Raw genomic sequence first — 23958 nt, 5'->3', positions numbered from 1 at the left:
ATGAACTTTTTCTTGTGAAGGACCCCCATAGAACCCCCATAGAAGAGAATATTTTTGTTGTTAATTTAGAATAACTGTATAACTGTGCATAACTGTATTATGCACAATTAAACTGCTTTTTTTGATGGGGACCCCCTAAAACCCCCCCAAAGACCCCTGGGAGTCTCCAGACCCCACTTTGGGAAGGGCTGCTGTAGAGAAGCACCCATAGCGCCATAGCTAATGTAAAATAGAAGTTGCCTATAGGTCTTTTTGATCTGTTCTGTATTGAGGTGAAAGTGTGATGATTAGTTGCCCCGGCTCCTCCCATTGCTGTATGGAGGGGGCGCTATCAGTCCTCAAACCCCTCCCCACCCTCCCAGCTCTATGACCCTCCCCACCCTCCCAGCTCTATGACCCTCCCCACCCTCCCAGCTCTATGACCCTCCCCACCCTCCCAGCTCTATGACCCTCCCCACCCTTCCAGCTCTATGACCCTCCCCATTCCTGCTACCACACACACGCACTTACTCAAAAACTCAGAAAGTAGCACAAGTAGCACGCAGCTCTCTAACTATTAACAATGCAATGCGATCATGCACGATCAACAAGCAACATGCAATCTTCATTCAAATTTGACCCCGAAACTGTTCTCAGCAATGGTCCTGTGGAGCGGAGAGTTTTTGACCTCCTAAATCACTTCGCTTGAAGGTAATGGGGCGTGAAGCCCCTCAGCGCCGGCAGTGCCATCTTAAAGTGTTGATCATAGCAGGGGGCCTTTTAGTCCCTAAACCGCATCCAGTCCATTTCCAGCGAGTCGGCTTCCAGTTGCGCAACACAGCTGACCAACCTGCCTAATCAAGCGTGTGGCTTTGTGCCACCATGGATATCGACTGACCCAAATAACCCATGTCACATGCTGGCCAGTGTGAGGGGAATAGGATGATAAACAAAACACGGGGGGGTCAACAATGATTCAATAAGTTTGTTTGTGGCCCCTTCCAATATCTATCTATCTATCTATCTATCTATCTATCTATCTATCTATCTATCTATCTATCTATCTATCTATCTATCTATCTATCTATTTTGTTTCAATAACTGGTAATATTCCTCACAGGTAATGACTTCTTGGAGGACTCTCCCTACGAGCCTGTGAACAGCCGTCTGTCGGACATTTTCCGCCTGGCTCCCATCATAGGTAAGGACAAATGCCTGCTCTGTGGAGGCTTTCACTCCGACACAAAGTTTGTTTTTGTTCATTGTTTCGTTGGTCACCTGTCCCCGTCGAGGTATGGTTAAGCTCTTATATAACTCCAAGCTGTGCATGCTCTCAATGAAGGTTATCTGTGTGTCAAGTATTTATCCTCCCTCATACACTCCTCTCTCTCTCCCCTCGTTCTCACCCCGACAATATTGCATGCCAGCTGGAAGTGACCTTGCATGGGGAGCTATAGTTCTGAGCTCACACTGTGTGTGGAGTGGAGTCTAGTCAAGCAGTGGACAAATGACTCATTCAAATGGAGAGAGGCCTTTGTTGTTGTTGGTGTCATTTAGCTCTGGTTGTGGGCAGTTTCAGTAGTGGACAGCTCAATTTGAATCCATTTGCCGAAGGCCTGTTGAAATTGACTATGAGTGAGAGTGAGCAGGCCTGTGAGTAACGGTGAGAACGTGGGAGAGGATGACAGGGGCATTTTCTGTTCCACTGTGTGTGAGGGCAATGTTGACAGCGGCCTCTAGATGGCGATGTTATTCCCTTATTCACAACTGCACAGCTTCTCTTGGTCCCACAGTGAGAATGTTGTGGTATTTGCGGGCCTGACGTATGAATGTGGCACATTCATGTAACTGCTGAGTTTTTCATTATTACATTGAAGGTGATGAATGCCATGTCCAATCAAAGAAACATGCTCTGCCCCCGCATCTTAAAAGAACAAAGACTGATATTTCGACCCCTTCTATAGAGAGGTGCCTTTTCTATCTCATCAGCAATTCTGTCTCACAATAGACTGAATTGCCATAAACCAGTGTTTCTCATATGATAGGCTGGGATCGCGACGTGGGCTGTGAGATGTTCTGCGGGGGATGTGGACAAAGAACAAGTTGGATTGGGTCCTGACTTCATGGCCAGGGTAAAATTTGGGAAAGAAGCAGCAGCTGAGAGCCAGTGTGTTTCTTTAAGGCCTATTCTGTACTCTTTCTACTCCATAGCTAGAGAGGGAGACTGATTACTTTAAAAAGAGAAACCCTCCACATCACAGTATATGTCATTGGCCCTTAATGCGCGAGGACAAGACACCCGCAAGCCATCAGTGCTGAAGCATGTGCAGCGCAGGATCATAGTTCACACCACAGGCATGTAACAACTCTCGACACTTCCCCCAGCCTGAGCTATAGACTCCAGGAGTGAGGACAGTGAGAGATTTACGGTGCAAAGCTCAGCGAAGGAAGGTGCTCCTTAGTTGCCATCTGAAAACCTCTTTATGTTGATTGACGGTTTCGCATATATATCTCTCTCTCTCAGCAACGGAACGCCAGATCAGCCTGGATCTGTCATTGAGTGTGTGTGTCTGTGTGTGTGTGTGTGTGCAAGGTTGAGAGAGGAGGGATGAGGAGTGAGATGTTCGGAAGGAGCGGGTAAGGTGAATGGGTGACAGGCAGGGATAAGATGGGGTGGGAGGATACTGCGAGAGGGGATGGAGAGGGGGAAGGAGAGTAACGGCTCATCATTAGAGGAGAATCATGGAGCAGGAAGAGAGGGGATGGAGGGGTGAGAGAGAGAGAGAGGCTGTAGAGGTGAGGGTGAGCGAATGAATAGCGGGGTGAGTCTAAAAGGACTGGGAGGACAGAAACAGAAGGCATAAGTTCACTCAGCGTTCTCTGCACATTCTGTGGGAATTAAGGGGCAAGGTGAGGGGAGAAAGACTGAGGCAGAAGCGATGGGAGCTTAGGGCTTGTTCTTTGATCGCTCAAACAACCTTGTACTTTTCAGTTCTAGTGCAGCATTCTAAACAGGAGGAGATCTAGGAATGTACAGATCTAGGAATGGGGGCGATCAAACCACTTTATACCAAGGACTCACAAATTCTCATTTTAAAAAGATGATTTCCATTGTTTTTCCAGAGGAGGTTTCCTTAGGTTTCTTACATCACCTGCACATTCTCAAAACATTTCTTTCTCTTACTATCTTACTCTTACTAACCTGCATTTGTGTGTTGATGAACTAAAATAAACAAAATATTCAAAGATGATGCAACAAGGTTGATATACCAATGTTCTCCATTACAATATCGAATGCAATCTATTCCATCTGTTACAATATCTAATTTTATTTTATTGCACAAACTAGTAGCTTAAACAATTTCATTTTTGCTGTAGACTTCCCAGGTTCTCAGACACCAATTTGAGAACCACTAGTAGCGGTCTGAGTCACTGGTCTGTGGTCAGCATCCCTATTCCAGGAGGCTCTCTGAATATGTCTCATGTTTGTCTTAGTAAGGCAGTAAGGCTCAGTGATCCCAGGCTATAGGAACAATAGGCAGCCATAATGACTCTGTAATTCCTTAATCGGACCCATACCACAGACTGAAGCCACTATTTTCTAGGGACACCCACACATATAGTGCGCACACACACACACACACACACATATAGTCCACTGTCCCATGAACACCTGTTCCCACTGACACCCGTCGACGTCTGATTTCATTAGAGTGGCATGCAGGGTGTTATTACATATCATGCTGGCCTGATGGACAATAAACTCCCAGGCACGCATGCACACAAATACATGTACAACTGTATTGGTTGTGTGCACTTTCTTTGCTGATTTGCACACTTTGTTGTGCTAGAAAAACTCTTTCCGTCAAAGATCTAAAAAAACAAAAAAATAAGTGCTGTTCCATCAAGAGAGGAAGTTCTGAGAGCTCATGTGTTTAATTGAAAAAACAGAAAAATCTAATTTGGAGAAGAGTATAGTTCCAAAAGTTACTGTGCACATCTAGCAGATGATCTTAATTTCCCCTCTCCTCCCCCTTCAAGTCCCATCTGCATCGCTCATCACAGCAAATGACTTGTTTTTTTCACCTCAATTTAGTACATACTTTTTCTCTCCTATGATGTGCTAAAGAATATGAACAAAAACAGTAATTAAACACTTAACATTGCATACAAGACATACAAAACATCGACATAAGAAAAAGATTAAATTAATTTGAAATCTAAGTGAATCTGAAAAACAAAAACTATATTCTAGCTCACCGACTAACCAGCTGTGCTGTCACACACAAAGAAGGTATTCTTTACAGTCTAGGGTAGGATGGCATTGGAGAAACGGGTGAGGAGCCAGATGACATGTAAAAGTCACATGCACGCCTGTGTGTGTACGCACACACACACAACACACACAGTGATGGTGGTGGGTTTTTAGCTAATTATTTTCAGATCTCTACCCGGGGCAGAGTGCTTTTACCTCTGGGGTTGAGTCCAGTGAGGCACGGCCAAATGTGAGTAACTCACTTCTCTTCAACAAAAAATGAGTAACTACTGTTGCAGCAGAGTAGCAGTCTACCACAGTTAATCCCTTAGAGGTGCTTTCACAGACATGGACATGTAGACCACTTTAGTCAAAATGCCTAAGTACACCCAATTATAGATTCTGTAACATCTGGAGGCACCTAACAAGGATTTACATGAAAGATTGCAGACTATAAAACATGTGATTACTTAAAATAACCCCTCTTTGAGCAGGTAGGTTGGCTAGCTTGACAGGGAGAATCGCAGTGGAGCAGGGGCCTGTGCTGTGTGTGAGATATTGTAGCCTAAACATAACCCAATTGACTGTTGCATTATTATACAAATAACAGAATCAAAACTGCTTTAAGACTAGTCATAGACTAAGGAATTGATTGTAGTAGGGAAAGAACTTGCCTAATCTAGGGCCTCTAGGATTTTCATTTTAGAATTAGTTTTACAGAGTGAGGCAGGATAATGTGATCATGACCAGGGCATGACCGGGATTTTACTCCCGTCTGGTCAGGGCTGTAGTCAAGACAACCTGAGCTGAGTCCAAGTCAAGTCCAGTCGAGTTTGAGACAGGACCAGATTCAAAAGACTGCCAGAAACCTCACACAATTTTAATTCTTCATACATTTTCTCAGTAGAGAATAAGATGCACAAACTCTGGAATTTCACAAAGTGCCAGTTGCAGAATTGTATACATTTAAACATCACTTTGCAATTCTAATCTAATTCAAATTGGTCTTACTTTTATCATAGCAAGTTCAACCCAAGGAAAAACAAGTGAGAACTACAGATGAGACAACTTATGGAAACCTCTGATTTATTCTCTTGAGGTGGTGGCTTTCATATTTTTCAGTTTTCACAGTAACTTTTCTGAATTCATCGGTTTCATAATATTGACACAATGTAATTCTGTTTGGCGTCTGCCGCCATCTCTATCATGAAGTCATTGTTGTTATGATGACAGCTCTAAACCTGGAATATGTGAATGCAAACTACCCAGAGGAAATTGTTAAACACAACACCCATTTAACATATCAATGGTGGCAGCGGGAAACAAGGCGTGTGTGAGGATGTGTGTGTGTGCATGTGTGCCTTTATGATTTCCACATTTTTAATGCAGGGTGCTGCTTGCTCTCTTCCATTTCCTTTCCTTACAAAATACCCCTGCGTTCTGTCCCTCTTTTTTCTCACTCCTTCCTCTCTTTCTCTCTTCTCTCTCTCTGTTTCTCTCTTTAGGAACTCTACCTGTATTGATGTCTATGTTTCAGTTCATTAAAAGGCTCATTGAATGCTTCCGCTGTCTGTGGAACCACTGAGACCACTGCCTCCTTGTTAGTGGGGAAGTGGGTGCTTTATGTTTCCATGTCACTTAATATTGATAAGAGCGCACACAACATGCACACACACACACACACACACACACACACACAAACACACATACAATGAAGAACGCCTGCATAAGACATGAAAAGCCAAATCTGCACCGATTTTTCTGTCCAAGCGGAGGTGTTACATATTCATTTTCATATGCTTTTCTTCGGTGTACGCATCTGTACCCTCCTCTCTGTAACCTTTCCCCATACTTAGGGAGATACTCACTTTGTAAATCAGTAAACAATGGTGAATAGCAGAAAAACAATACTTTCTTATCACGCCGCACATGAGTTCATGTGAGCTTAGAGCAAGGAGAGAGAGGAGTTTAGATAAAATGGCTGCCTTTCTCCTCACCAGTTGCCTATGCTATGAGCCAGTGATCCATGGAGGAGGGAGCGACAGGGAGAGAGAAAGCATTATTCTGAGATTCAAGTGGACTTAGCATTACTGCCACACCATTTGGCCAAGGCCATGGGAAAAGCGAAGCAGTGTAGGAAATAGATGAATACACAGCCTGGGCAGTTTCATATTACTGTATTCATGAACACTTGCTGTTCTGAGTACCTATATCACACAGGGACACATTCAAAATCTTTTCTCCCCCTTTTGTTTTCTTCCTCTTCTATTTTTCCACACTTTGAATTCCTAAGGCGATATGAATACGCTCTGACATTTTATTGCCCCACCCCCCCGCCCTCCCCAGCCCTCCCCATCATCTTGACCTACAAACTGTAGATATTTTGGATAACATTTGGTTTTGCTTCCCCATAGAGTATCAAAGCACAACTGAGCTATGAGCTAGTTTAAAAAACATTCTGGCATATTGCCATGGAGATTGAGCTGCATGATCGCTATGTTTGCAGATAAAGGACCATTTTAATGTCAGCCAATTGTCATTTAGCACGAGCGCCACGCAAGGTGAGAGAGATGAAACAGGGGGCAAAAAGTGACGCGGAACGTAATAGCCGGTCTGGGCATCAGCCAAAAGTGACTGGACGGAAATAGTTGCGGTTAAATGATGGGGTGGTGTCGGGGAAAAATGGATAAGGACATCAAAGAATCCTGGAGGTGCAACCTATGAATAAAGATTAGTTTATATGACTCTATCATTTCACTGTGGCCTGCGGACTGACCTTTTACAGTCAATGTTGTTTGGCAGTTTTGAGATGATAATATAGCAGCCTAAAGATATATTGGTGGCATTTATCTTAAACTACTGTGTGTACTTCAAGCTTCAAAGCTTTATAGTAAAAAGGGTGGTGTTTGAGATGTAAAGGATAGTTTAAAAGATTTTTTTTCATACTTTCTTTGGCCCTTTCCCCCCTATTTCCCTCCCAACTTTTCCCTGTCCTAAAACACAATTTCAAGGGCATCAATAACTCAGATGCAACCAAATCTATAAAGATTTTCTTGTGTATTCGCGCTATTTGTCTCCAGCCTGTACATGTTTCAGTTTTTTTAAGGGTGACTATTGAATACAACCCTCTCTGGCTTACAATGACATGTTTTTCCTGTCGTTGGGTATTGATGTTTATTTGGCTTCAGCTCCATCCCTCTCCAGCTCTGTCCTCCTCCCCGTTGGCTGGTACAGCAGCTCTCTTGTAATTGTGCTTCATAAAATCCACATGTCTATATATCACCCACTCTCCACTCATAAGCCTTAGCCCCAATAAACCAAAGCTCAATATTTTGTCTCTTGTATCTGTCAAGACTTCAAATGGATATTGTCCTGCTCCCTCCTACTACTGAAGTCAACCTTGCAACATAGTTCAGCGATGTGTGCATGCATGTGGGATATGTTTGATTGCATGTGTATGTGTGTGTGAAAACATCTGTAGTGCGTGGCCTGGCTGACAAGCCAAGGCAGCACTTGAAATCCCCCTGTGCTGACACACAGAGCTGAGAAGCTGTCAGCGCCGCTCAACCACTCGCTGCATAGGAACTCTCCCTCATTATGAGCTGCCGGTGTTTTTAGATAAGCGTGTCCATCGCTATCTCTTTCCCTCCTTGTGTTTGTGCATGTGCATGCATCTGTATGTGTGTGTGTCTGTGTGTGTGTGCAAGAGAGAGACTGAGAGAGAACGCTAGAGAACACTACTTGGTGGAGTTACAGAGGTGGAAACATAATATATTGTATCTTTTGGAGAGAGATGCAGAGATGCTTGTTTCTCTGAACTTTTTTGCCTTTATTTATCCAGAGTTGGTTGACTGAGCACACTTGTTCTTTTTCTGCAATGCCCTGTTTCACACCCATTCAGCCAAACGTTCTTACATCTGGAAGCTGCTCTGTATATCAACAATGCTCCACTGTTTGCCGCTGAGCAGCTCTACTGGTGCTGTTCGGGGTCAAGTGGTTTGCTCAAGGGCACCTTGACCAAAGTTTCTAAGGGAGTGGACAGTGTTTCCTCTTCACTTTTCCCACACATATTTTCACGGGGATTCAAACCAGCGACCCTCTGGTCACAAACTCACTTCTCTGCCCTTTAGCCTAGCACTGCCCCAGAATGAAAGTGCTTGGGACGCGAGAATCCAACCTTTTTCCCTTAACAAGAAGCACTGTCATGAAGTAATAAGGTGCCTGGTAAAATAGCTGCCTGGTTTTGGTTTCGTACTCAATGCACTTCCATTAACAGTCATCCATTTTTTCTGACCTCACCAACTTACTTGTAAACCCTCTGCATCATTTCCCAGCAAATTACTCACTCACCTCGGCAAACTAAATGACTCATTCCCCTCAAGAAAATATCACTCAAGCTATATCAATAAGCATGATGCCTTTCTGTCTCTGCGTGCCAATCACAAGCCAAGCTCCCAGTCTAGTCTGACTCACAGCAACTTTACATTTTAATTTAAATTTTAGGATTTTACCACACACTCTTCTCCAGAGCAATTTCCTCTTCCAAATCCTGAGCTGCTGGACAGTCAAACCTGATTGTTTTTTCTCCCCCATCCCTTCGCCACACCCACATCCTGTTCCTCGTATCCGTTCTCAGTCCGCTATTTGCCGTTCAACAGCAAACAAATAATGATAATGTGATACTTTATTGATCCCCATAAGGAAATTCTCTTTTCGCTGCCTCCCCCTCCCCACAGGGAGGTCAGTGCAGGGTCAGCTACAGAGCAGCTTGCCTGGACCGGCAGAGATACACAATCTTGCTCAAGGACACTTCAGCAGGGCAGATGCTTGCTGACATGGGTGTTTGTTTGTCCTCGCTCATTATGCCACCCTGTTGCCCAAGTGCAAGCTAGTTTACGCATAATACAACAAAATCCCCTACTTTTGAGCACTGTCCTGGATTGCTGTGATTTTTTCTTTTTTTCTGTCCTGACTAGAGCCCAACAATTAATACAAAAAAAATAAAATAAAACCCAATATATGAACTTATGCCATTTCCAAATCGCAGATAGTAGCTGCAATTAATGGCTTAAGAGAGAGAGGCGTCCAAAATGGACTAATAAACAAGGTGTTTTAGAGCTGCGGGTAATCTTTGGTCCATGAATCAAGTACAATATTGGTGAAAACCTTTCATCATACTCAAACTCAGAAAATCAAAATCCTGCACACTATCATCGATGTTTTTGTTAAAGAAATCACTTTTCTTTAAACAATTTTAAAGTTCTAAAAAATGTATGACAAGAAAAACTTGTGATGTTATGATTAGTTTAAATCGCAATTGCAATATTCTAATAATAATTGCAATTCGATTTTTTTGTCAATATCGTTCAGCCCTAGTCCTGACACATAGATTCCTCCAGACCTTGAAGATGTAGAGGACGAAAACAAAATGAAACAAAGTAAGGAGTGTGGTTTGGCCATGTGCAACTAGATTTCTCAGTAAGGTCAATAGTATAGCACTGCTGTAATCACCATCTTGTCTGCGTACTCGTCTCATACTGACATGGTTGGCTAGTAAGCATCCTCATACTCCATCCATCCACCTATCCATCCATCCATCATGCCAGTCCTCATCTGTGTCGTCTGTTTGCACTGACAGAGCAGTGCATTAGCAGCCCTCTGCTGCCTCCATCCATCCCATCCTCTACACAGGAGTTTGTTCTGCTAAAGACTCCCAAATCCTCTGCCGGCATTACTGTCCCTGTGCCTCGTCTCATCTGAAGCCTAATCGATACGGCGCCGTGTTAGATTGGAAACTTGAGGCTGTGTCTACAAGAATCTATTGATTTCTCTCCTTTTCCCTGTTCCCTCCTTCTTTTCCACCCAAGCTCTTCCGTTCAGGCCGGGATCAAAGGCTTTATCCTTCAGCACGGTTTGAGGTGTACAGTTCCAGACAAAGCTCTGCTCTTCTGTTTTGAGAGAAGGACTGTGGGGATTTATGTGTTCACTGACCTTGTCTCATCCCCGTACAGTTGATTTTTGGCATACAGTAAGTAGATAATGTGAAGTGTGTGTGCAGAGATGATAAGAAATATATGAACATATTTCTATCTGTCTATGTTTCTTCCTACTTATTTGGCTGGCTGGCTGGCTGACTATCAAAGTGTGGAAAAATCAAATACACCCGCAAATATTTGTCCATGGAATGTACATTGTGGAGAACAGATGATTTTGAAGTTGTAGCTGTCAACTCGCATGGTAGAATAAGTCAAAAAGTGTTCTGCAGCATGGACTGAACCTAGTTCAGAGAGATAACCCCAACCTCAAAGCAAGGCTAAGAGAACACCTTTATCTTCCATGTCTCAGTGACTCAAGTTCTCCTTTTTCACTGTAGCGTACATTCCCACTCCAACCAGCCCTTTTCCAAATCTCCTTCCCTGCGCAGGTACAAGTCAGCTGGCCCTTCGTCATTATTTAATTCAGCACACCGTTACGAAAATGACTGCCCCGGCTGCGGGCCGTTGGCAGAATAATCCTAACAGCAGCCACATCATCAGGTTGCCAGTCCAATCGCTAGCTGGCTCACCATGGGCCAAGAAAATCATTTAGTTAAAGGTGACCAGATTTGAGTCCCTGTGAGAGGCCTTTGATTGGATGTGAAGTGGAGGGGTGATTCATCATAGTTAATCAACGTGGCTGACAGCTCGAATCAGCGGGAGGGAGCGTGTGCCAGGTCTGCCTCCCACCGCTGTTTTATTCTGCATGCAAATATGGACAATTACCTTTTCACACACACAGTCGCAGACACAGAAGCAGTTATGTACACAGAGACAAACATGTGTGCAGTCTGTGTCATTCTAAATCAACACTTTTCAGCTTTAGTTTTCTGGAATTACAGTTATTCTTTTGGTGAAATATCTTGTTTGGATATGTAGTATCTGTAAAGTGTGATAGAAAATCCTCTTTCACGCTGTGTAAAAATAAATGTAGGCTATTGTATTACATGGATGGTAATAGGGTAGACTTTGACAGATGTTGCTGTCTGGAGGTGGAGTAGTGGTTAAAGGATAATTACGGTTATTTTCAACCTAGACCTTATTTTCCTAGTTTTTGCCATTATGAACATTGATTGATTGATTTTATCACGTACTTCACTGTAGAGCTTTAAGTACCCCTCAGCTGCAAGGAGCGCTGCTCTCCAATACACACCCACAGGGCCAACGCAAACTCCAACAGTCCAACCCATAAAGCGATTAAAACATATCCGTTCAACACAATAACACTCATACTGCAGAATATAGCTGATGATTGAATAACTGTCATATGACATTTCAGTTATAATAGTCCATTTGATGCTTATTTAGTGTTGCTCACACACTTCCTTGTTTACTCACTGGAGTGTCCACATCCAAAATTTGTATGTATGAATTTGAAATGAACCATAACCAAATTGTAGCAGATATTGCTTACTTGATTATACAATAGGCTGCGCTACCAGGTCATATTCATAAAAGCATATAAATGTAGTGAAAAACTAAATTTAAATCAGAGAATGAAGGGAAGATTGTCAGTGGAGTGGTTTAGTACATCATGGTTAATTGGGAGATGTTTTTATCACATTGTGGTTTGCGTGGCTGGCTGTAGCCGTGACTGACCATTGGCGGGTGAGCCAAACCCACGGCCTTGTGTCAAGCTGCTCCTCTAAGCCCTCTGCAGCCCACAGTCACCTCACAGGATTAACTTGCTAGGGCTCCAGCCGTTAGGACTTTCATCTGTGCTGCTGTGTCTGTGTAGTATTTCACACTCAAGCGAACTGAACTGGACTGAGGTACACTGTTTTGGTCTTGCATATGGAAACAGATTTGTAAAGTAACTATGTGACGTGCCCTGTTTGAGGTTGCTTAGATAACTCATTCTCAGCCAGTTACACTGATCTGACTTCTACTGCCCAAGCCTGTTTATACAAGAGGTATCGTTTAAAAGAGTATCCCAGGCCAGTACAGCTTTCAGTGGCAGCCATAAGAAACCTGTAAGGACAATATCAGCGAACAATTCTGCCCAAAAACAGCAATAATTGAGTTCACCTGAGAACCTTCTTTGTTTAGCTTTGCAAAATGATGAATTCAGCAGAAAGAAGACTCGCTTTTATGACTCTCGCCAATTGAAAATTAAATAAATAAGAATAAATGATGGTATTATTTTACATTTTGCTACTGACTTCAATAGGGCTTTGTCCATTCTAGTTGCTATTGCAGTTGATTTCCACACATTCCCATGATTGTGTAACATATGTCATTGGTACCTATAGAATTACAGCTTTCATTGTAGATGCGGTTTGTTGTTCTACTGTCAAAGCATTCAAAGTCTAATTCAGCGTTAACAGTTTAACTCCCAACAGTGGGATTCCAATCATCCACACATTTCACTGGTTCTTCCAACCTCCACTCCTGAGATTTGTGTTCAGATTTGCCAGTTTCTACTGTAAACGTTTCATCATCTCCAGTATTGCATTGTGATTACTAGTCACTAGGCTCCTGGCCATCATGCAACAGCTTAAACCTATAATCTGTAAATTCCAAACAGCAGAAATCACTTCTATGCCTTGCCTCCTGCATATGTTTGTAGAAAACTCGCATTGGGAGGAGCTCTTTGCACTGGGAACCCACATTTTTTGTTTGGCTGTTTTGAATCATACAAAACTTAATTACTACCTGGAAGTACAGCTCAGTAAATTTGTTTTCCCCGCGGAGTGCCCTTTGAAGGTCCAAACTGGTCGATTGGAATTTACTCTCTGTCCCCTCTGATCATTTCTGTCAACACTCACAATGCGTCTGATTAAAGCAGACACAATCTGTGTCTCTAACTAGCAAACATTTCTCTCCAGAGAATAAGAGATTCACCCCTTTCTTCTCTCTTTCTTTCTTCTCTCTCCCTTTCTCTGCTTTTGATCACAGAACGGAAGCATCCCTGAAAAGCAAACAAACGGCCCTAAACAGATAGCGTGCACGCAAACACACACAACCAAGAGCCAAGAGCATGCATGCACCCACATACACGCATGCAAGAATGTATGCACTCGCAGGCACACTCTCTCACACACACACACACTCACACACAGACACACACACATACACACACATACACACACTCACAGCATCGTTGCGCAGCATCCAGCTGAGCTCTTGCTCTGTGCCAGTCTTTTCTCTCGGAGATGTTAAATGAGGGCATTGATACATAAATTTGCATTTGTTTTATCCACAACCGTCCTCCTAACTAGAAATCTATAACTGTGTGCCCCCAATTTGCCAGGCAGATTTAGATGTTTCTATTCTGGGCTTGTTTCATGTGAGGCTAGCGTGACTGCTCGATCGATCTGGTTGTATGTGTGTATAGTCTCTTCACACACAAGTGGGGTAAACAGCTACGAGTGCATCTTTGACCAAGCCGCTGGTGCTGTTTGTCAATGGGTAATCTATGTCAACACCATCCAAATTCATTTGTCTGGGTTGGACTTTTCATCTACTTGTACCTAGATAAGCCTAACACTTTAAAAAATGTCCTGATATTATGGAGTGAATATTAACACTGCATTTGCATTCGGGTTGTTTTTGTCCCAGAAAAGTAAAGGCAACACTGATTATTATGGATGTTAAAAGACAATAAAGATGCCAACTGTGGAGCCCTTAGTCCTAGTTAGCAGGTACAGAGCATGGTATGGCCCAGCTTTGATTACCTTGATTGACACCCATACTAAATTAAAGCCCAGAGAGCTGCTTCAGGCTGTGTCTGCTGCAAACAAGAACTATACTCCCTCAGCGATGATACCGGGTATCAACTCCTCTCTCCTTACTCTCTCCTTATTATTCTGTGGCATACTGAACCAGTCTAACAGTGTCTTCTCCTAACTCAAGAATCATTACAAACCCTGCTCCTGTATGCCCCTACTGCCTTTACCTTTGCCTACCTGGCAAATACCCAGAACGTGACTCTTGCCCGTCAGCTGAATGACCTGAATGCTCTCTTCCTGGTTCTGGTTTGACCTTTTCCCTTTGACCTGTGCGTATCCCTTTCATCCCCCTAAACTCTTGACCTCCCTGTGACCTTTGTGAACTTTCACCCCTGATGGCCGTTGGTGGTCCTGAATGAAGCGCGTCTCTTGCAGAGGGAGGGGAACCTTGGAGCAGCTCCGTGACTTCGGCTCCAGGCAGGGGGGGCACCCAGGGCAGGGTATCCCAGGGCAGAGAGCCTGTTCTGGGTAGAGACGCCCTGGGCAGAGGGAGTCCCTCCTCCACCGAACTTCAGGACCCCAGTAGAAACAGGAGGGCTCATCCCAATTGGGCCATACTGGGTAACGAAAAGGACTGTGTGTGTGTGTGTGTGTGTGTGTGTATACTAATGCATGTGTGTTTTCATGAGATGAAGTCAGAAACACAGTGAAATATGAGTGAGATGTGTTAAAATTCCATGTCTTCATTTTGCTCTGATCTTATTTACAAACATGATACACTAGACAATGTTGTGTCTGTAGTTGAACTTTACAATCTGATAATGGGTCTTTTGCTGCGCCGGTCATATATATAATATATATACTCACACCCACAGGTCCAAACCAGGGTGGAAAAGTTAACTTTGTTGCATTTTTGTACCTGGTTCATTTAGGTTCACACTGCCCAATTACACACGGACCAGAACTTGTAAACAAAAGTCACATGGACTCACAGATAGCTTGTTTATTGGAAGGGGTTTTGTAACCTGTCATCCCATGAGGTTAGAGATTTCAAAACAAGTCCGATTCCAGTCCCTGTGACTTTAGCAAAGCATGATGAACTTGTCTGCACTCTTTGCCATAATTTACCTTCTCTGGTGTTCATAAGGACACATGAAGAAATAGCTGCATCAGTTGATACTGCGGTTTGCCCTCGGTTCACTTTGTTATGCTAGGTTTTCCAAGCATGAGTAACTGCTGGCTATCAGATGTCAACATCCATCTCCTTATGCTCATAAAGCCACGCATTTTGGGGCTGTTCACTGTAGTTGTTTCGGATTACGTTCTCACTTCTAATGAATTGGACCACACTTCAGTTGGAAGAGGACGCAGATTTCAGGCGGTTTTGGTGTGATTATTTGATTTTTGGTTATTTGGAATTTGGATAAACCGCTCCAAAATATGCTTGGTGTGAATGTGGCCTAAGTCTCAACCATATTTCCATATACAGCCCTCCATGTTTATCCATCAAACTGTTTATGTATGTACTGACTGTAGCCTCCTTAGTATCAGATGAACCCAGTTATGGATTTTGGTCCCCTTAGGACCAAAATGAGAGAGGTGTCTGTCTGTCTGTCTGTCTGTCTGTCGGCCTGTCTGTCTGTCTGCCTCGTCAGCTGTGTCACGGAGGGTTGACATGTCCTTCAGAAGAATTTCTACAGCAGATGTGCTCTCTGTTGAAAAACCCTGGAGAAGAGAGGGAGGGATGGAATGGGGAGGCACAGATAGAGAGAGAGGGAGGTGGGAGAGGGAGAGGATATGTCATATTTTGATATTCCCACTGTGCCATTTTGGCTTATGAATTTCCATTTTAGAGGGCAGTCAGTGTCTGTGACTGCTACATTAGTTTGATGGCCAAAAACAGCTTATTGCTGGCTGTAATGGTGCAAGGGAAATAGATCATTTTGCACCATGGCCTGCTGAAAAGTTAACTTTCTATGTCTTTGTGAATGAATTTGGTCATTATTTTGCAGTACATTGCATTATTTAAATCTCCATACACACACACACACACACACACACACACACACACATCTATATGCACACAAATTAGGGCTATGCACACACACACGCACAAATAAATCCTCAGGCTAGATTGGAATGGCATCAGCATCTGTCATGGACAAATTCATGTATGTACACACACATACTGTACATGCACATACGCACATCCACCCACCCACACCGTCACATGTACATGTCACACGTGTATGCATATGTATGCACAACTGACCACAGTAGCACACACACAAACACACACAGACACACACACACAGGCGCACACACTCACACCCTGCTGCGAGTCTTGCTGAAGGCCTGATTACATCAATAGGGCTGTGAGGCTGAATCAGGCTGAATTGTGTGTTCTGACAAAAACCTGAGGCGTATAACACACACTCTGTCTCTCTGCCTTTTCTCTCTCACTCACTCTGTCTTTCAGCTCTCTCTGTTTCTCTGTCTGTCTCTCTGTCTGTAATAGTACTGACATACCGACATGCCCAAGATAAAGGTAGGAGATGTGTACAACTCCAAATTCCCTCCTGTTTTAATATGTGACTTTATGGCTTGTAGCAAGTCACCATAGCTTGAAAAGTAGAGGGCAGTCAATATTTAGCAAGATTTAAATGGCAAACACGACATTTTAATACGGTGTGTAGTACAGCACTGTAATACTTTCCAAAATGGGCACAGAAACTCCATTCCACACTTCAGACACTTTTATTTTGACAAAGTGTCTCCATGAGACATTTATGTATAGTTTGATACGTCGCTCTGCCACTCTCAGCCTGTCACGTTGAAGTGTTTCTGCTACAGTCTGCACTGTGTGTGTGTGTGTGTGTGTGTGTGTGTGTTTCTGTGTGGATATGTATGGGTGTGAAAGTGTAACCTGTGTGTGTGCCTAGTGTGTGTCTGTGTGTTTGTGTGTGTGGGAATGCACATGGGTGTGTGCTCAGTGTGTGTGTGTGTGTGTGTGTGTGTGCACATGTGCTGTGTGTGTGTGTGAGTATTTGTGTGTGTATCCTCAGGGATGCTAGCGTTCAGATTAATTAAAAACTTCAATCCCTCTGTTCTCTGACAGGAATATGGATGCTGCCAAGGGCTTACTGTAAATAGTGCTTTTCCAAAATTGTTATTAAAGCAGATTCATTGTCACAGGTAATTATAGCCATTTAAGGTGCCACAGCGCGGATTTGTAAGAAAGGAAGTAAGTGGACTTCTTGAATTGTCTACTACACACTTTTATGAGTATTACTCACTGTTCCAAGTTGAAAGTAAACAGAGCTACTAAATGGGCATCTGTCAAAGGACAGGCTTTCATTTTATTGTGATTGTAGTTTTCTCTGTTTCTGTTTCCTTATACAATGAATACAAAACCTGCTATGGAGTGCATGCCAAAAGGTGTAAATTGACCCTTCATGAATAAATAGCACAGCCTCAAAATCTCAAATGTTCTGTAGCACTTGTGTGCCATGATGTTTTTAAGTGCTTCACTCAAAAGAAAAACACAACAATGGGTGAAAATGGATACCCAAAAAGGCAAAGAAAATATGTATAAAGCTCAGAGAAAAACAGGAAAAGCAGCTGGGCAAGTTGCCCTGGGCACAGCCAGCAGCTCTGCCATCAAACATTATGATAAAAGCGGATGTTATGTACAGATTCTAGTCAGTGTGTCCTTGATGTCATGGCAATGTCAGTCTCATTGGAACACAGTCAGATCAGGCTCGGAGTTGTGTAGCACCTCAATGAAGAGCTGCTGACATACAGTCCAGTTGGCCCCTTTAATTCTAACAGAAGAGATGGTCATGGGGTGTAAGCGGAATAATAATAATAATAATGTAATACTATAATGATTCCCATAAGGATTTTTTCCCCCTTTTTTTTTTACATTAAAGGTAATGGGGAACGGCTGCACAGTGTAAAGCAGACAGACACTTCGGAAAGGCGCTGCAACCTGACGTTTTTTTAGTCAGAGTGGTGCTGCTGTCTCAAGTTGAGAAAAGTTCAACTTTTTACTGGAGCGCACATGACATGAACTGCTTTTTTATGAGATGACAAATCAGAGCTGGGGTGTCACAGTACCTAGGCAGCTGACAGTTTACAAGAACAACAACCACAAAAATAAAAATGGAGAAAGTACTGGTAGAAAAGTTAGTCGTATTTTTTTACTCTGACCATAAAGAGTCAGTATGGAGCACACTGGGTGTATTGCAGGAGTTTCTGGTAAGTGTTTGACATACGTACATAAGTTTTCTGGTAATGGCAACTGGTCATAATGGAAACAAAGCGTCACACATCCGGCTTTTTCAAATTATCAGCAGAAAATGTGGTTTAGGAAATGATGCGGAAGTGTGAGTACATCCTCGCTCAGCAACACTTTAACTAGGATGACTGTTGCAGGGATCAGACATGTGACCGGACCACCCTGTCGAGATTTGGCCACTGGCCCGCTGTCTTTTTCATGAGACGTTATCATTAAACGAGGAACATTAAAATCTTCTCCCTAACCAACTGACTCATGGCTGTCTGAAGAAGAGAGCTTATTTTTAATCAGCATGCTTAGTCAGAGAGGCTTATGCGGGGCCACGCCCAGAGCATCTATCCTCTTTTAATTTCATTCTTAGAGCCTTTGCACAATTCTCACAGCCTTAATATTTAATACTGATGATTAATTAGAAACTAGGCTGTAAGGTAAATATATAGCTCTGTAACAGTGTTAATGTTTGAAATTAGCATTTTTTGAGAGGGCACTCATTGTACTTCATAAGAGAAATAGGATTCATCTAATCTGCATAAAAGAAGCATGAGAGAGAGGGGAGAAAGAGAGGAATGAAAGAGAGAGGCATGGAGATGGAGAGGAGGAAAACAACAGGGCGTAGAGAGGGATGTGAAAACTACTTCAGTTGGTTTATCAGCTGCCATAACATTACGCTCAATCAAACTCATCCAAACAGGGACAGAACACACTGGAGTGTGGCTTAATTTTCCTGGTGTGAGGCTAGATTGCATCCAGCATCAATCATTCATTGTGAGTCGTGAAGCACACGGCCATTTCGTGATATTAATATATTGATTATACTATTCATGGGAGTGGCATATGTTGCCACTGAGAAGGCACTACAAGTGTACTTAACATGTAGGGCCTACCAATGTGAGTAAAGCTAAGAAAACCATGCCAGTTCCAGAAAATCCAGCTGCTCACATGGTTAACGTGAATACGAGTGAAAACAAAAGTGAGTGATTCATCTAGCTGGATCCAGAGCTATAAACACAATGAACTGTTAGAATAATACATATTTAAAAAAAAAAAACCTTTAGAAAAAACAACAAAACAAGAACCTTCATTAGGCAAATTTACAAAGGAAGGGTCAAAGATGTGAGAGTGGTACAAAAGGATACAATTTTGTATTTATTCGCTGTTCTCTCTACTCGGCTCCTGCGCCCGCTCCCTTCCTCCTCGTTTTTTCGCCGGCTGTGTTGTTTGTTTGAGCCGAGCTGCACAGGTCACTGAGCGTGGCGCGGGCCCTGAAGGAAGCCATGGCAGTCGACTAACCAGGCATGAGCTGGATACCAGTTACCCCCCCACAGGTGACTGGCACTGAGCCGCAAACACAATGGAAAATATCACATGTTCTGTTTACCCGTTGCTGTTCACACACATGGATTCGAAGGTACGGCGGGGCACGCACATGTACTTTATTCACATGCATGCTTGTGAGAGAGAGTGAAAGAGAGAGCATTCCAGGAGAGCTTGAAATAACACATGTAGAGCATTATGAGAATTGGAGCTGGCATTACCGTGCCACCTTAGGGGGATGGAGAGCGGTGTATGAGTGCGTGTGTGTGTGTGTGTGTGAGAGAGAGAGCATGTGTGTATGCCTGTGTGCATACTGCTATTATTCGTGGATTGAGACAGACATGGTGTGAGTGGTTTTAAGGTCAAACAGGACAGTAAACAGTGAAGCAGGCTGACTTCGGGTCAAATCACTTGAGGCTGTCAGAAAACTGAAAGGGCAACTTGCTGAAATTAGTTTTCCGAGGTCTGAATCATGTTATTTTGAACCAAAAGACGAATATGAAAATGATCCCGCTCATTCGTTGTCATTGAGATGAAGAGAGAGGCAGAGATAGGGAGTGACAAACGCAGACATAAAGACATAGAGAGAGAGATGGAAAAAGAGAGGGGACTGAAAGAGATGGAAACAGTCACAGAGAGAGAGAGAGATATCACTGGGTAGCAGAAGTCTGTCTCCATCAGGGCCAGAGATGTGACTGCTCCGCTCCGCTCTGCTCTGCTCTGCCCTCGTCTTCACAACTTGTACTTCATCCATTATTCACAGCTTCGCATTGACTGAGAGCAAGGCGGACTTATCACTGTCCAGCCAGAGGGAGGGAGAGGGGAAGGGACATGTGTGGATTTGGACCAGCGAGAGGGCCAGCGTCGGCCAAGTGTGTGAATGTGCATCCGGGGTGTGTGTGCAGGTGTGTGTGTGTGTGTGCGAAGTCGGGCTTGTTGTCTTTGTCTGTGTATGTGTAACGTGTGTGTAACGTGTGTGGGCGAGCATGCGTGTGTGGGCCAGGTGTCCTGATGTGTGATTCACAATACTCCGCCTTTGTGCCTGTGGAGCATATCCATTTAAATCACTGATGTTGACACACCCGGACACACACATGCACACACACACACACACACACACACACACTCTCACCACAGAGTGCTGCCTCTGTGTTGTTCTACGGACTGAAAAATGGGCTGGGGCATTTCCTTCCCACTGCTCCCAGTATGCAGTGATTGTGGAAAACCTGTGGTAGTTCAAACCCTGGTGGGCAGTTTGACACGGCACCACAGAGCTGCTTTGACTTGGAGTATTATACTTACAAGTTGGAGTACTGGGCAAAAGAAGTGAGGACTTTTGGCTAATACTCACTTTGAAAAGGGGCTATGGTAGGGGTTAGGTTTACAATTAGGGTTAAATGCATCATGAAGCCAAATAATTGGTTTAAATTTAATGTTAGGCTTAAGGAAAAGGGAATGAATGTACGTATATAGTCAATGGAAGGTGCTTTCTTCAGATGAAGTATGTGTGGCCCTGAAACACAAATTAAATCCAGGTTTTTATGGTCTCTAACTGACCTCAGACTTGAGCCTTTTGTTACTTAGGGCGTTTTCAAACCCATAGTTTGTTTGCTTTGGTCCAAATCAGGGGCCAAGTGGTTGCATTTACACATTGGTTTGGTTACGTTTCACATGGCGAAATTTCAAGTTGACCGCAATTCATCAACAAAAGCCACAGTGGAGCAGTCGTTTCCTTTATCGGTCAGAAATTGGTGTGGGAAAGGACTTTCATCCAGCTAACAAACATGGAACATCAAACTCTCTTTGGGAATTGTGCCTGTTTTGGTCTTCATTTGTAACAAAGGTTTATCCTACTGTTTATGGAATAAAATTCTGAATTAATAATTGATACAGGGGATTCTGTTGACACTCCTGCGGGCCAAAAAAACACTTTCCTATTTAAAATAAAACAAAAAACGTTTCTGTGATATTTGACTCTCGCGTTTAATCCACAATGCAAAGGGCTTCCTGCAGTTTGGGTGGATCACGGTCAGATCGTGTTCTCTGCTCCAGGCCTCGTACTGAGAAACCACCCCTCTCAACGAGGTCTCAGTCACCCAATTCGCCCAAACAAACAAATCTGAGGAGGGCACCGCTCCAGGATTCAAAATAACTGCTGTAAATGGACGAGGTGTAAAAACGCCCTCAGTCTCGTCCCGGGCTTGGTGACTCCTGCATGTCTTTTGATTTACTGAGTTATTGATTCATCAGTCAACACATGTATTTAAGGTAATAACTACAGCTTGGCCATTATTTTCTCCAATAACTGTACAATGTTATTATCTTAGAATAGTATGATTAGATTATAGTCATATGGTGTTAAGTATAGCCTGCCATTTGTATACTGTGGTCCTGATGAAGACTTGGAAAATCCTGGCTCTTTCCACCAAACACCCGTGTGTCTCTAAGAGGCATTTAGAGACAGAGGATAAAGTATAGGCTGGTCACGTTTACCCATTTAGTTCATTTGTGAATTGTGATTTGTGTGTGTAGATGTGTGTGTGCGTGTATGAAAGAGAGAATTAGTGTAGTTGTGTGAATGAGTGTATGTGCGAGCGTGCAAGTGTGTGTGTGTGTGTATGTGTGTGTGTATTTGTGTGTGCGTGAATTTGTGTGTCTGCCAGTGACTCATTTTGGAATTGCCCTACAGTATATTTCACGGGGAATACAAGTTATAGAGTTTGAGAGTTAGAGCCGGAGTTGGATTTGCTGTGCGGCTTTGTGTGTGTGTGTGGGTATGTGTGTGTGTGTGAGAGAGAGAGTGTCTGTGTGTGTGTGTGTGTGTGTGTTAGAGAAGAGAGAGACAGAGAGAGCGAGCGAGCGTAGGCTGTGTGCTTAAACTTCAGAGATTTACATGCAAAGCACTGGTGCTCCTGCGTCTTAACTTGGGGAAGTGAAGGTTGAAATGTACTCACTGCAAATGCGCTTAGGACTGGCGAGGAAACCAATTTCATTTACAAGTGGGAACTCAAAGTAATGTATTCCTACACTCAACCACTCTCCATCTTAAGATGTTTGACTTGTTTTCCTGACTAGAGATTTACACCCTGGAATAACCAGTGCATGATATGATAAGTTAATTCATTCCCAGCTGTTTAGCATTCAGTTTCTGACAGAATCGCTCTCCCCTATGTTATGTACCAGTGACCTAAATAGTCAAGTGATTCTGTGATGAGTCGGCTGATAAGACAGTATTTTTCTAGTATTTTCCATTTAAGTGAACCACTTTAAATTGCTATGTATCAGAGGTCTTCAGCGTATGAAATGCACCTGTCCTGGGGGTTTCAGTGGAGGTGTGGAGATATGAGGGGGAAAAACTGCAATCGGTATTCTAATGAAGGAATTAATGCGTGAGTATATTTTCTCTTGAGTTCATTTATAGGGCAAGAGTGAATATAGCACACATTTTTTTATCTAACTAGTCCTTTCTGAAGAGGAGATCACTGTCAGACTTTGAAAATATCCTGTACATAATCCAATCTGAGGTCTTTGGTTTTAATGAATGAATCTATCTATCTATCTATCTATCTATCTATCTATCTATCTATCTATCTATCTATCTATCTATCTATCTCTCTGTCTATCTATCTATCTATCTATCTATCTATCTATCTATCTATCTATCTGTCTATGTACAGTATTAGTCATTTTTCAGTGGTGACTTGGCTGTCTGTTCATCCCAAGACAATTCATACAACACATGTTCAGCTTGTCTATTGCTGCATCACAAACTGTTCACTCTTTGTAAACAGTCCAGTGTTAGAGTCCCATAGCCTGCTGTTTCCTGAGGGAGGGGGTTAATTACAGTATGCATTGATTCTGAATAGCCTGAGAGAAAAACAGTACATGGCCATACAGCACAAAGCTTTTCTTTACTCGCTGAAGCTACTGTGTGCCTACATGTCAATGACAAGACAATAATTTATCTTTTTGCTTATTTTATTTGGGTGCAAAAATGACACCAATCTGATTATTACCACTGTTTTTTTTTTGTTTTTTTTTAATTGAACATGTTCATCGAAGTATTTGTATTTGCCATGGTAACACTGCCATTAGGGTTAGGTTTCCCACACACTTAAAACTCATAGGCTGATATGTCTTAGCTTGTTTATTATTTCGCCAAGTTAGTTTATTATTTATTTATTTTATTTTTTGGATAATAACAAGCTAAGACAAATGGGTCTATCAGTTTTTAGTATGCAGCAAACATAACCTTCTATGGACTATGCGCCTCCTGTATTTTGCCAGCACCTAGAGGAAGCCCAAGCTGTGCAGAGGTCACTTCACTTTCTTCTGCATTTATTGAGCATGTGTTTTTGGGGTAAGTCTACGACCTCATATCATTACTATGATGTTGCAATCCAC

At 43.0% G+C, this 23958-nt stretch overlaps 1 protein-coding gene across 1 annotated transcript in view; it reads left to right on the top strand.

Moving 5' to 3' along the window:
- Window positions 1–23958, top strand: part of gfra1a (gdnf family receptor alpha 1a) — an 88778-nt gene that overhangs the window by 1143 nt on the left and 63677 nt on the right. The window contains exons 3-4 of the mRNA XM_078288843.1: window positions 1100–1180; window positions 15627–15645. Of these exons, the coding sequence (XP_078144969.1) occupies window positions 1100–1180; window positions 15627–15645 (100 nt within the window). The remainder of the gene's footprint in view (window positions 1–1099; window positions 1181–15626; window positions 15646–23958) is intronic.

The sequence above is a fragment of the Centroberyx gerrardi genome, chromosome 15 (genome assembly GCF_048128805.1).
Source record: "Centroberyx gerrardi isolate f3 chromosome 15, fCenGer3.hap1.cur.20231027, whole genome shotgun sequence".
Taxonomy (NCBI): Eukaryota; Metazoa; Chordata; class Actinopteri; order Beryciformes; family Berycidae; genus Centroberyx; species Centroberyx gerrardi.
The sequence above is the reverse complement of the archived record's forward strand: the minus strand, read 5'-3'. Positions and strand labels throughout refer to the sequence as shown.